The sequence below is a fragment of the Mya arenaria genome, chromosome 8 (assembly GCF_026914265.1).
Source record: "Mya arenaria isolate MELC-2E11 chromosome 8, ASM2691426v1".
NCBI lineage: Eukaryota > Metazoa > Mollusca > Bivalvia > Myida > Myidae > Mya > Mya arenaria.
The window spans coordinates 26,213,254-26,227,866 of record NC_069129.1 but is presented as its reverse complement, the minus strand read 5'-3'; the positions used below and the strand labels follow the sequence as shown (position 1 = coordinate 26,227,866).

Below are 14,613 nucleotides of genomic sequence, written 5' to 3'. Positions count from 1 at the left end.
TCCTGATCTGATGCCCACAAAATTGCACACAGCACATGTGATATGATTTTTTCCAAACTATACTGTTTTACCATTCTTGATTCTTGGTGGCATATGGTGGTCTTCCTCACTGTTTTATACTGGAAGTTCTAGCTGGGCAGGCTTATACTTCTGTACTTACTGGAAGAGGTTTTTCCAGCCTCTGGCCTTTAGCCAATGGAATTTCTTATCAACTTTTCTGTTGATCCATTTTTGAATTGAATGAATTGCATCTAAACATATTTTTTATAAGCATATATACTTTGGTATTACAAAAATGAAGATCTATAAATATATATTTTTCCTGGCTTCGTGGCTCAGATTAATCATATGTTTGATTTTGAAATCAAAACCAATGTAATGAAAGTATACTCATAGTAACAAAAATAAAATTGATGAGTTATGTATAAGGCAATTCTTTCAAATTTTCAAGCCTCAATTTAAAAAAAAAAAAAAACATTGTCTGCTCAATAACTTTAGAAGCCCTTTGCCAATCATCTCCAAATTTGGTCAGAATGTGTATTTTGCATTGGATCTTGGACAACTTTTAAAACCAACCGTATTGCTTTAGTCACTTGAGAATTATCACTCTTTAGTTATAGAATATAGATTATATCTCAAAGCTGTATTGCCTGATCAATAACTTTTGAAGCCTTTATCAAATCATCACCAAATTTAGTCCGAATGTGTATGGGCACTTTAATTCAGACAAGTTTGATAACCAGCTAGTCACTCAAGAGTTCTGCCTGGACCTTTACATATAGAAATTACCCTAAATTGTTATTGTCCCCTCCATAACTTTTGAAGCCTGCGTCTAATCATCATGGAAATAATCAGATTGTGTTTTGGCATAATATATATATTATTTTTATAACCAGCCATATTATTAAGTCACTCGAGAGTTATTGCACTTTACTATAAGAAATTACCTGGAATTTGTCTTCTTACTCTAGAAGCATTTGCCCAATCATCCCCAAACTTGATCAGAGCTTTAATGAACATTAAATATTGAACAATTAATATAACAAGCCATATTGCTTGAATCATTTGAGAGTTAATTCCCTTTCATTTAAGAAAATTACAAAATTATTGTCCGTTCAATAACATTTTTATCAGAAAGTGTATAGGCATAACATCTCTGAAAAGTTTAATAACCAGCAATATCGCTAGAGTCGCTCAAAGAGTAATCGCCCTTTAATTATAGAAATTACCTCACATGGTCTGATCTGATCAATTATTTAGAACCTTTATCCAATCTTCACAAAATTAAGTCAGAATCTTTGTCAGGTTTGATAACCAGCTATTTGCCCCAGTCACTCTAGAGTTATGACCCTTGAATTGGCAAAAATTGTATTAACAGTACCTGCTCCCTAAATTTTGCTTAACATATAACCACTTTAGGCTTAGTGTCTTAAAACTAGAATGAGCAGATTTGTGCCATTTGAATTTCTTGTTTAAGATTATTAGACTTATATGTTATTAAAAATAATGCGGACATATTAAATTATTAAAATTATTCACTGCATACGTTTACAGTGGTAGTCGTTCTCAACACTATGAAGATCACAAGGCCCGTTACAAGAAGTTGCTGTTACAGCTTCTAGCCCATCCAATAGGAAAGCTGCGACTGAGTGTATTTACTGCTGTACTGCAATGTATTAAGGTAAGTAAACAATATTGCTTACTGTGAGCCACTCATTGTTACAGAAATCTGTTAATTATATTAATTTTAAAGAATAACTTCCATGCAATTCTGAAAAAGCTCATTATTTACACTGATTCTTGTCCTTGAACTTAATTTTATTAAACATACCGGTAGTGCCTGATGTTTAAACAACCTAGGGTTATGGTGGATTGATTTACCTGAAAAACAGCCCTTTGTTGTCATATGGTTTCTGACTATTTTCAGAGTTTAAACTTTAGGCACTTTGCTATTTCCAAATTTGTTTTTGAAGAGACGTTTCTTTATGATTAGGGGTTTACCATTAACACATGAGCATAATGGTGGATGGAAAAAAACAGTGGTTGTACATTCTACATTTCCAGACGAACCTCAGTGTGCTAAAAGCCAGCGAACCTGGCTCAACAAGCTGTGAGAAGGTTAGATTCATCATTGATGCTGACATCTTGTATGAGATCGTTGTCTTTGGACTCGCTGATACAAAGGTACAGTAGTAGGGTTTTGTCACTGGCAACATTTGTACCAAGTTTCATTGGAATACCGTGACATTTTTTGGGTCATTGGCAATGTTCAAATTCGTGACAAAACTGATAATGTTATCAAGGCTATGTCAAACTCTCAAATTATTTTCTTCGAAAAACATACAAATTTAAAATACAATAGTAGGGTTTTTAGTTAGTAAGTTAAGAGCCAGGGGGTTGTTTCAATAAAGATCTTGGCTGTTTTAGTGTCCAGGTGTCCATCTAACTCGTTGTTTTATCCCTGAGGTCATCATCACAGCCTGCGGGTTGTTGACTTACTTCTTTAAGTCAGTTACTGATGAGCCCAGCCATGGCACTATGTTTATTAATGCTGTGAAACTGAATAATCTTTCTTGTTTTGTTTTTTATCCCAGGTGGCCAATGCAGCCAGTGAGCTATTGACTCATTTGTTAAAGAGTCAGTTACTGATGAGTCCAGCCCTATGGCAGTTAATTTTGAAAGAACTCGCCAGGGCTCTTCCGATTTTGCAGGTATAATCGAATTATTGAAATTTCAAGTTTATTTCTGAGTTTCAAATGAGATTTCACTGGTATGTAATAGTATGCATAAAAACGAGTATCAAGCAAATGCAATTACATTGTTGACAAACAACAACTATTTATCCTATGGTTCTTGTTTAATGAATTAATAAAGGGAAAATGTTGAATTTTTGTGTAAGATAAAATTATATTTCATTAATGATAACAGGAATCAATGTATTCAATAAAAATTGATATTTTCTTTGAAGTGAAAATAACAGAAGGTTAAAAAAGCATGATATTTCAATCAAATCATGAAAGATAATGTTTCAAGATTATGGAAATAAGATTTTTTTTTGATTTTTTTATTCTTAACATAGTAGTGATAGAAAAACCAATCTTTATTTCCCCTACTTAAGCGCTGATTTATTTGCATGTTTTTTCAGTCCTATGCAAGTGTTAACACAGTGCTGGGAACCAGTATTCTAGCAATGCTGGAAACCAAACCCTCCACTTCCCCAAGTGAGATCACTCAAGGGGAGAAACTCCGGGGAACAAAGCGATATATGCTGTCTACAGACCTAAAGTAAGTTTGGGGACGTATTCAGACGCAAAGGGGGTTAATGTTGTAGTGATGTTTTTTACAGGTCGGTGAGTGTTCATCATCTTGGCTTGTAGTTCAGTTGGCTTGATCCTTTTCTGAATCTCTAATATTGCTTTAAATTTTTCTTGTCTGTCACATGTTTGTTTATGATCAATATCCATTGAATGTCATGGTTCAGAATCGTCAAATGTGATATGCACATTTGATGGGGTCATAAGATGACTTGATTGATGATTGATTTTAGGTCATTGTGACCTTTAATGATAAGTAACTTCTGGGACAAATTCTGAGGCTAATAGCTACATAGCCACAATTCCCAAATTAAAAAAAAGTGCCAAAACATTGCTACCGTAATTTTTTTATTGAATATCTAATCATTTCAATTTTTGTGAATGGGCAAGGCCCAAGTGCGAGTATAATTGAGCTTACACACCACCAGGCCATAACATTATGCCAAAGACAGTGATTAGCAATATATTGTAGTTAGTTGTTTCTCAAAGGTAAAATATAAAGAAGTTTGAAACTAGAATAACAAGAAAGTTTTGTGGAATAAAATAGCAAAAATATATTAAACTGATTTCATCATCCGCATACAGGGTACGATCAGAAGGCCTAAAGCGCTTATCCTGGTACCTATCCAACGAGGAAGGCGGTGTGCGTCGGTTACCCATATTTTCGGAGCTGAATGTTACAGACCTTGCAAATCTTCTGATAGTTGATACACCACGATCGGTAGACAACGATTTAGGCCGGTCTGTGTTTCAGGTAAAAGTTTCTGTTGGTCTGTTTTGGGGGGAGGGGGTGGAGGTGGGTGATTTAATGTCAAAGCACTGGTGTAATATCACTGTTATCATCGGTTGAGAAAAACTGTTCAAAATATTGACATGAAACAAACATTTTCTTAGAACAAAGTAGACTTTCATTCAGTCTTAAGTTTGGTATATGCTAGGATATAATTGAGTTGCATTTGTGTCATCATGTTCCAGCCTTGCCCCGTCTTTGGGGGCATTCATCAATCCTGTGATAGCTCTAGTTTGTTTCAGTATAGACTCATGTAGATGTAAGGTTTACTTGGTATAGTGAATACCTTGCCTGAAACCAGAAATAACCAAGCAAGTGAAACAAATTCTGACCAATAATTTCTGCCACATTTCCAAAGTTAAAACATATACTTTTCCCAAAATGTTAAAATCATAAGTTTATGTTCCCCCGTATGTTTTTTTATGGAAAAGTTGATGTATTCTCAAAGAAAACAATCTTATTATGTCTAACTTTAACAATTAACTGGCATTCCTAAAGTTAGTCAAAATGGCGCATTTTTTCAATGAAAAAAGCCATGAGCCTCTTTCCAAAATGATAAAAAAGACACTGCCAATCCATGGCACAAATGCTTGTGTGAATTACGTAATCAGATCACGATCACCAAGACAGGTTTCGATAAATGGAATTGACTATAAAGGTGACAATTAACAGTGTGGCCTAATTCTGGGTCAATGTAATTTTCAAGGGTCACTAAAACTAATAATATACATTTTAAAACCAATCTATTATTGTATAAAATATTAAATACTTGTATTTATAACAGTAAAGAAATTAATAACCAGCAACCAACACAATTTGTTTTTTAGGATACTAGATCAGGATATTTCTTTTGGTGATACTACCGTTAATCACTTTATTTGTTTTTGATGATATTAAATCATTTCATGAGACAATGAGTGCAATAAACAGATGTAAATTAAAAAAGTTCTTACAATGTACTGTATTTCAACAGTTATGAAATTTAAATGATAATAATGTATACATCAACTAACATAACTTGTTTTTGATGATACTAAATTAGAATATTTGTTTTTGATGATACTAAATTGTGCTATTTGATTTTTGATTATATTGAATCATTTCATGAGGTTTTGCATGATACAAATGTAAATTTAAAAAAGTTTTAACAAATACAGATATCAAGTATCAAATATAAACAAACACACATACTTGTTAAATTTACACTATTTCTGGGGGGTTTTCTGGTTTATCAATATATTTTGAAAGTCTAATAAGTAAAATCTAGATTAGCATACAGATTATTATGAATTAATTTACACACAGTTAAAATATGATTTACACATTCAAGTAGTTACTGTTACAATATGTAATATTACTGGTTTGCATCTGATGTTCTGTCTCTCTCAATGTTTTCCTTCCATCACTTCATTAACCTTTTACAACTATTGTTGACTTTCTGACTGTCTCTCTACTGGAGTTCCATCACCAGAATGTCATTTTCCTCTCCACCCACAATCAGTCTGCCAGTGTGGGTGCTGTACCAAACTGCCTGTGGATGGTTGATTCCCTCTCTCATCCTGACCAGTGTGGCCAGCTTCTTCCTGCCTTCCTGGTCAATCTGCACCACTGTGTTGGAGAACCATGAACTCACAAACACATGTCCACCCTCACTCACATGTACACCATATGGCCTTACAATGTCTGGATCCTGCAGTGTGGCTAGAATTCTGCCATTGTTGTCAATTGTAATGATCTTGTTATTTGTAGTGTCACAGATGTATATCCTCTTGCCATCTTGGTTTATAGCAAATTGAGCCACTGTCCACCCTTCTGATGTGTCTTCATACATTTTCTTGACTAGCTTGCCGTCAGTGGTGTAGAGGTACAGGGCTGTATAGGAGCCCACATACAGCTGGTTCCCATGGTGCCTGATGGACATGCAGACATGATCAACTGAGAACTTCCTGGTCATCTTGATGGTGCCAGCTTTCACAGTGAGAAAGTGGACCTCATGCCTGACAGGATTAACACAGTCTACTGCTACAGCCACCTGATTACCAGTCACATGACAGATGTCCACGGGCTGTTGAGGGAAATCATATTGGGCTATTACCTTATACTCCCTGTTCAATATTTTCAGTCTGTTATTTCTGTTATCTACAAGAATAATCTCTCCTGATGGAAGTTCTGTAATACCATATATATTACATGTATCTGTATCTTGCTTGATTTTCACATAGAAGTTTGATTTGTTTTTAACTGTGTAAACCCTTGATATATCATGCAATGGCCTGATCTGCTCAGAAGACTTCATGTCAGACATTTGATGGCCTGTCAGTGTTTCCTGATTACCTTGGAGCTTGCCTAATGAATGCATATCAGACAGCAGTTGTGTTACTCTGGTATCAGGCTGGAAAGTGGCGGTCAATTCAGGTTTTGTGGACATCTCCTGGAGCAGGCTGTTGGCTTCTGCCATCTTCTCTTCAGACTTCCTGAAGCCAATGTAGGAGCTTGACTCATCTTCCTTGCCCTGGGATTGGATGGTGTCCATCAAGGCATTGAGCTGGTCATGTATGAGTGTGCAGGAGTCAATGTCCTTCTGTAGTGTGTCATCCAGGTTAGCCAGGACGCTGTCCATCTGTTTCACTGTCCTCTTCTCCAGTTCATCTAGCAGCTGGTTGAGTGACTTCCTTAAGTCCTTGATCTTTGTCAGCATGGACTTGCCAGAAGTCTTTAATGAGCCTTGGTTCTTCTTTCTGACCTCTCTAACCTGGTTCAGACTTGTAGTTATCTTAGCAACCTTGGAGGGAAGCTGCTTGAAATCGGTCATCTTGTATACACCCTTAGCCAGGTCTGAGATCAAGCTGATGGTTCTGCACATCCTATAGGATGTAAGAATGGTGAATTAGTGACTGGATTAAACATCTATATAATCTAAAATAGTTTTATGTGTTATTTATATGTAACACAGTTTCCTATATAGCTATATATTTTGAAGCTACATTTGTATTTAATAACGTTTAGTTGTTATATTTCACCTACTGATAAAAGTTAATCAACATTTCAGCTTTGGATGAAGTTTATGTACATAATCTAAGTGCATACAGAATGTCAATTGAGCAGAGGTGATTCTTTACAGGGCTTCTAAAACCAACAATTTGCTGGTCTGGATCGATTTGGACTTTGCCGGATGGAATTAAGTAAAAGAAAAGGAATAAAAAATTAGTTAAAAAAATTGTCTTTTTGTAAATTTCAGTCCAAAACGGCTTAGTCAGTAAATAAATATGAATTTTTAATACACAAACAGTGTCTGTCATACCATCCCCAAATACCAGGGAACATCCTTGAGGGCTATTTCGTCTGTGTCAATTGACTTTGCTGTTTTATAACATCAAAAAGATGTCAAAATTGTAGTTATTTACTTATGTAAACAATTGTTACACTTTTGCTACATGAGCCATTTTCACAACATTATAGGGATGCAAACAAATATTCGTTCAAACATTTGGTATTTGAATGACAAAATCAGTATTCGAATAATCAAAAATAGTTTGTTTATTTGTGTAAAGTTACCGTATGCACTTATTTGAAGAAAAACTACTTTAAAACCCTTTTGTTACTTAGGTTTATCAAATAATTTTGATTTTAATAAAAACCCGATTTTTAGCTTTTAACAACTCAATGCCCATTGAAGATGTGACTGAGGTTTTTGCAGCCGTTAGGGCAAAGGAAAATGTTTTTTAGTTGTATAAACAGAAAAACAAAAAATCTTGAATTTAAAGGGTTCCCGTGCCAAATAAAAACGAAGCTTCATAAAAAGCGCAGCTTAAGCGAAGCTATTTCTTCGCTAAAGCTGGGCTTTTTTTCCAAAGCTGCGTTTTTTTTCAAAAGCTTCGCAAAAGCTGTGCTTTTTCTTCGTTTTTTTTTCAAAAGCTGCGTTTTTTTCATGAAAGGTTCACTTTTAGTAAAAAAAGCTTCTCTAAACCTTCGTCTTTTGAAAAATAGCTTCGTCTTTTTGTTTAAGCCATATATTTCTTAAACAAAAGCTTTGTCTTTTCAACCAAAGACGAAGCTTTAAAAGAAAAACTGAAGCTTATTTATTTATTTTTTTGCTTTGTAGGTGCACTTTTTTGCATTTTAAGTGTATTATATAAATAATAAGTGCTTTTTCTTAGCTGAACAATTTTTTCTTTTAAAAATTCTGCATTTCATCCCAATTATAATAATTCATGTTCATGTTAAGAATTTCTTTTATCAGCAGTAATTTAATTGTTTTAGTTTATCCATGTGTAAATCTACAATATCATAAAAAAAATATTCAGTCATTCATCAAATTCATACATTCTATTCCTGATTGAATTAAGTATATCTCTTGATGAATGAATGAAATATGGAAAAAAGGGTTGAATCCAAAAATAAAATAATACATGGATGAATGAATGAATGATTGATTGATTGATTGATTGATTGATTGATTGATTGATTGATTGATTGCACAAATGAATGAATGATGAATGAATGATAAATTAATGTGTATTGATTGATTAACTGGTGGATTGATTCATTGGTTGGTTGATTGATTAGTGATTGAATGAATGAATAATAAATGAATGAATGAATGAATGAATGAATGAATGAATGAATGAATGAATGAATGAATGAATGAATGAATGAATAATGAATGAATGAATGAAAATTTGAATAAATAATTGAATGAAGGAATGAATAAATAAATTAATAAATAATTAATAAATTGATTAATTAATTTACTTAATTAGTTACTTTTAAATGACTGGATGAACAAATGAATTATCAATTAATGATTCAAAATAATATAAAAAAGGATACTTTTAATAAATCAATGCAATAAATCATAATTTTATAATATTATGCAAAATAATACACTTACAAAATAAACAGTTATTAATTGCATTCAACTGAATATTCACAGAATTCATATTACTTTAATTTCTAAACAAGTTATCATCATAGATCTTAATGCTTTGTTCATAATCCATTCCCATGATAAGCCATATTTGTACAACAACCAATCAGAATCTCAGAACCAAATTTGAAATAGGGGCAGCCATTTTGTTGGGATTTCAGCAGGAAGGGTTGGATGTTTTTAAAGGAATTATTGAATTTACACAAATAACAACCATTGATAATTTAAGGGATAAATTAATGATATTAAATTTATGATATAACTATCGTAAGATCAAATGAACATGGACTATGATTTGGAATGACAATCCAATCATTTGATGTTTTGTAAAAGATGACATGCAATACTGGTGAGTTCTTATAATATTCTAATCTTATACTTATTTTAGTTGTTTATCAATTGACATCAATTACGATAGGGCTACGCCTACAGTGTCACGTGACCCTTCAGTAAGGGCCCTCGACCGACATGAACACAGAAGCAGACAATAAATATACAGAATAATCGTTGAATTTATTTACAATCAGATAAGAAAATGCATGGAACATGGTAAAACATAGCATTAAAATCAAGTATAACATTAAATCAGTTAATCATTATAATTTGTTAAATTCAATGCTTGATTCAGGTAGAAATAATTTAATGTCTAAACTTAAAAATAATTAATTTCTAAAAAACATCGGAATTTTTTTCAGTAGTAATGTTAAGATAAAATTTAGGGAAACAAAACATGTATTATTATTTTCCTTTCGAAAGTCAACAAAAAAATGACCATTGTCTAGATCAAATGGATTTTGCTGTTTTTCTTCCTTTCTCAATTAAAAAAACATCTTTTATACAAGTTTAGTGAATTATTATTATTGATATAACTACTGTAATATTTCTCTCAATGATTAATATCCGTATTAAATGAAATGCGAAACTGTTCTTAAAAGAAACATACATGAAGGAGTTAGAAGTGATCATAGTCATTATAAATGTACATGTATATACATTGATTTGCATCATTTACGAAGATGATTTTGTCTTATCTATAGGTATATACATTTTGTGACCTTTAGCTATATGAACAGTTTGTACAAACACATTTAAAAGCAAATTTATATGTATCCTTCGGATTTAAAACTTTACGCACAAGGAGAAAAAATTCAAAAAAATAAAGATGAGATGTTGTCAATATTATACACTAATACTCATAAGGATATTTCGTGTTTTATGACTAACGAAGAAGATACGTATAATATCATATGTACGTTCAAATTAAAAATGCATAATTTGCATTATTTGAGCAGCAATAAGGGAACATGTTAGTATTATAAATTTCCTTGTCTACTATCTCTCAGTTATTAAAAAAAACTATTTTGTGTTTAATATATAGAAAACAGGGTAGTTACACTACTGTTGGTAAGTGCAGATTGTCGGAGGTCATGGCGGATAGCAACAGGCAACTGATAAGCCCCGCCTTATCTGGACGCTGATTGGTCAGTTGGGTATAGTCCGGCTAGTTTGACTGACAGGCCGCGTCATGTTAATTACTTAATAACCTCAGTGACTATTTTCTTAAACATGTTGGACTTGTATTTCAAAATGATATTCAGCTCATAAAAATACAATGAAATTTATAAGATATAGTTTTAAAACTCATTGATTTCTTGTTTTTACCCTTAGCTTAACAGAATATCTATCAAAATTTGCAGAATGTTTTTCCATTAAATGTACATCTGAAAAGAATCAGTGTTGTTTTCCAAGGGGTAATAAAACTGCCATCTGCCTGATGGCCTACCAGATATTGAAAATTGGATTGATCAATTATGTAAAGTATTAATTAACAATCAGGTAGTTCACACTGTGTAATAAACAGAGCTGTTAGGAATCTCTAAATTTAACAAAAAGGCAACATAAGGCAGAGTATGGAAAAAGTCAATTTACTATGTAGTTGACAGTTTAAAAAAAAAAAAGTTTACAATTTAGGTATCATACTGAAAGGTATGCCTCTACACCAACTAATGGTGTAAATAATTAGAAGATCGAAACAAAAATAAACTTTATTAAGTATAAATATTGATTTCAAACATTTAGAATATGCTTCCATGTGGTTTAATAGAGACTCTAGTATCAGTGAAAAAAAATTGATATTCAACAATTTCACATTTTAATACTAACAGCAATAAAAGGTCATAATGGGATATTTATTCATATCATGTGGGAACTAGTGATAAACTTGGCATTGATGTATATATGATATATATTTTATTAAAAGTTTTTTGTTACACCAGTCTGAGGCTTTTTATCCCCTATAGTATTAGAGGGTTGGAGGAAAAAAAGTAGCTATTGAGAAGAGCTGCGTTTTTTTGCCACAAAAAAGTGCAGATTTTGCGAAGCTTTCTGCAGTATTGGCCAAAAAAGCGCAGCTTTTGCAAAGCTTTCTGCTGTATTGGCTCAAAAAGTGCAGCTATTTGCAAAAGCTGCGCTTTTTGCTTGAAATAGCAAAGCTTTGTGCGGTATTGGCCTGAAAAAGCGCAGCTTTTGCGAATAGCTGTGCTTTTTGGCCAATACTGCAGAAAGCTTCGCAAAATCTGCACTTTTTGTGGCAAAAAAAGGAAGAAGCTTCGCAAAAGCTGCGCTTTTTCAATAAAAAAACACAGCTATTGCGAACAAAAAACACAGCTTTTGCGAAGAGCTGCGCTTTTATGTCCAAAAAGCTGCCCTTTTAACAAATCGAAAGCTTCGTTAAAGCTTTGTTTTTTTGGCCAATACCGCATCGCTTTGCGGTGCTTTTAGTATCGTTTTGCGAAGCTTTAGGCATCGTTTTGCGATGCTTTAGCGAAAACACAGTCTGCACTTGTTTTATGTCCATAGAAGTTGAATTTTAAGTAAAAGTTAGATGAATTAAATCTTAATGATTAAGAATAGCCATATAGAGCGTTGCGAACGAGCCCTTCTTAATCATAGGATTTTAATTCAGGTCATGTTACTGACTTAGATTACAACCTCATTGATTGACACTGTCAACGCAAAATCTGACACTGGGATTGTGTTTCGGATAAGTGGCAGTAAGCTGATCTTTAAACACCCGCAAAAGTTGAAATTCTTAATGATTAAGCCTATGTCATAAGCCTAGTACTTAATGATTGCCTATCTGAAATTTCATTAGCTGTTAATATAGGTTGTATTCTAAAAATGATTATTTACAATTTATATACATGTACACGTAAATGAGCGCAAAATTATTTTGCTTTGCCTAAGAGATTTGCATGATTAGTATCTTTTCAAATGGTAAATAACAGTGTCCAATAGGTTAACAATAGCGCCATGAAATTCATGATTTTGACCTCTGTGTTTACTTGTTTTAATTAAGTGAAACACCTCAAACTGTCCATTATGTCAGTTGAGAAAAACCTTTGCACTGTGTGCCTCGGTATGTTCTTTCTCTGACATAATGGACAGTTTTAGGCCTTTCACCCTTACTGCAAATTAGTTGTTGATCAGTTCATATAGCTCTAGTATCCTCTCAAATCATGAGGGAAATCAACATTGAGTGATTAAGTTATTCATCCTAAGATATCTTGGTGTCAATAAAACAGATGCAGTCAAATAAGTCATAATATTATCACTAACCTGTGATTCAAGGACACACAGAGGTGGCAGCACATCTCAGCATGGTCCTCACACAGAAGTTCAATGACCTTACCAGGGTGAAAGTCACATGAAATGAGGGCGTCACCCTGCCCCACCCACTTGTCCACATCCTTACGGCCCAACACAACATGCTGTTTGAAGAGTTTGGAGTGAAATGTCAGGCATTTGTCACAAAAGTACTTTGAGCAGTCCCCACAGAAATACTTGGCCTCAGTATTAAGCTTGTCCTCATGACACGGAGAGCAGACAAAGTCATGGATCAAATCAGATGCCATTGACATTGAGTCTTTGAAGGACTTTGTGTGCTTTGAAGCCATTTTAAACCAAAAAGTTTAAGTATTCCGTGCAATATGTCACAATTTCCAACAAGATTTAAATTTTCATGTCAAGATCTCAAGCCATGTTATCCCCTTGACTACTATATACATATCCCATAGTGCTTTGCGTGATAATTTCTCAACAAGGAAGTTTAATGATACACTAGTGGAAAAAGAAACTAAGCGTGATATGAAATCGGTCTTATATAAACCAAAAGATATTGATTAAATGTGATTTATTTTGATCAATTGATATAGCAATGCAAATCTAAAGCAGAAGAAGAAAAAGTTCAATATTATTGTCATAATAATAAGGTGTCTCATATTTTGCTTTTAAAAAAAGCAGTATTTTATCTGTAGCACAGTAAATTACTGCATTCGGCTATTATACCTTGTAAATTGATATCCTTGAAACAAATTTAAAGTGTAGGAATGCATTCTAGATTTAAGTATTAGGGTATGACGGAGATTTATACATCGAATGCTTACAGCTCTAATGTCCTCTAATGCATGAATGATCAAAATGATTCATGTTTTCAATTTAATTTTATTTAAGGCAAAGATCTCGAAATTATATATTTTAACAATTATTTTTAAGGTTTTCTCTAAATATAATACAATAATGAACTTGAAAACAAATACTGAAGCTTTCATGCAACCTCTGTGATTTAGTGGATAATTTTCTTTCTTGATTTAAGTAACTTACTTGAGGTAGAAAAGCACTCTTCCAAAAATAATAAAACTGACAAAAATACTGTAAATGTAAAAGTAATATTTTTAGTGTATTTTTCGCTCGACTATTCAAAGAATATGGAGAGCTATACTATATATGCTCACTCAAGGGTCTGCGTCGGCCTCACACCTTGGTTAAGGTTTTGCAAGCATGCACACATAGGTTAATAGGTTAATATCTCAGCAACTACTTGAGGTATTGCATTGAGACTTTATACAATGGTACTCAACCATCCAGCCTACTTAATTTACCAAGTTAGATAACTCTACTTTGCATTAAATTCAAATATTGGCCCCTTTTTTATTCAACATAGAAATTCTGGTTAAGGTTTTTGCATGTAACCACATTTTAGTCAAAACCTCAGTGAATACATCATGTATTGCATTGAAACTTTACACACAGGCTCCCAACCATTTAACCTTCTTCTTTATTCAAGTAAGATAACTCTATCTTTCATGTTATATAATTTTTGCCCCTTTATTATGCGACTTAGAAATTCTGGTTAAGGTCTTTCATGTTAGCACACACAGGAAATTATCTCAGCAACTACGTGATGTATTGCATTGAGACTTTATACAATATGGTATTCAACCACCCAACCTAATTGAATAACCAAGAGAGATAACTGTATTTTGCAAATAATGGCCCTTTATTTATTAGATTTAAAAATTCTGGTTAAAAATTTCCATGTAACCACATTAATGTTGATATCTCAGCACATCATTGCATTGCATTGAAATCTAATCTAACAGTGATCCATGCATGTTTCGCCAAAACTTATCAATCCTTACACTGAAAAGCGGCGGAATAGTCGAGAGCGCTGTCTCTGTGACAGCTCTTGTTTTTATACAATGAGAGTATTAAAGAGTAAAATAGTGTTTTCAGATGCATTG

At 33.2% G+C, this 14,613-nt stretch overlaps 2 protein-coding genes across 2 annotated transcripts in view; one reads left to right on the top strand and one right to left on the bottom strand.

Moving 5' to 3' along the window:
• LOC128242170 (rotatin-like) overlaps nucleotides 1-14,613 on the top strand; it is a 152,640-nt gene that overhangs the window by 124,215 nt on the left and 13,812 nt on the right. Inside the window, exons 14-18 of the mRNA XM_052959239.1 lie at nucleotides 1,555-1,681; nucleotides 2,065-2,184; nucleotides 2,595-2,711; nucleotides 3,146-3,285; nucleotides 3,900-4,068. Coding sequence (XP_052815199.1) covers nucleotides 1,555-1,681; nucleotides 2,065-2,184; nucleotides 2,595-2,711; nucleotides 3,146-3,285; nucleotides 3,900-4,068 — 673 coding nt within the window. The remainder of the gene's footprint in view (nucleotides 1-1,554; nucleotides 1,682-2,064; nucleotides 2,185-2,594; nucleotides 2,712-3,145; nucleotides 3,286-3,899; nucleotides 4,069-14,613) is intronic.
• On the bottom strand, nucleotides 4,753-13,323 carry LOC128242173 (uncharacterized). The gene is made up of 2 exons (XM_052959244.1): nucleotides 12,650-13,323; nucleotides 4,753-6,968 (listed from the first exon to the last, which is right to left on the bottom strand). Exons 1-2 carry the CDS (start codon nucleotides 12,985-12,987, stop codon nucleotides 5,555-5,557), a joined length of 1,752 nt encoding a protein of 583 aa, XP_052815204.1. The 5' UTR covers nucleotides 12,988-13,323; the 3' UTR covers nucleotides 4,753-5,554.

Excerpts from the sequence above, each read along its gene's own strand:
- LOC128242173 (XM_052959244.1), bottom strand. The coding sequence starts at position 12,987 with ATGGCTTCAAAGCACACAAAGTCCTTCAAAGACTCAATGTCAATGGCA. Across the intron at positions 6,969-12,649 it reads TGTGTGTCCTTGAATCACAG|GATGTGCAGAACCATCAGCT; the intron begins GTTAGTGATAAT and ends TACATCCTATAG.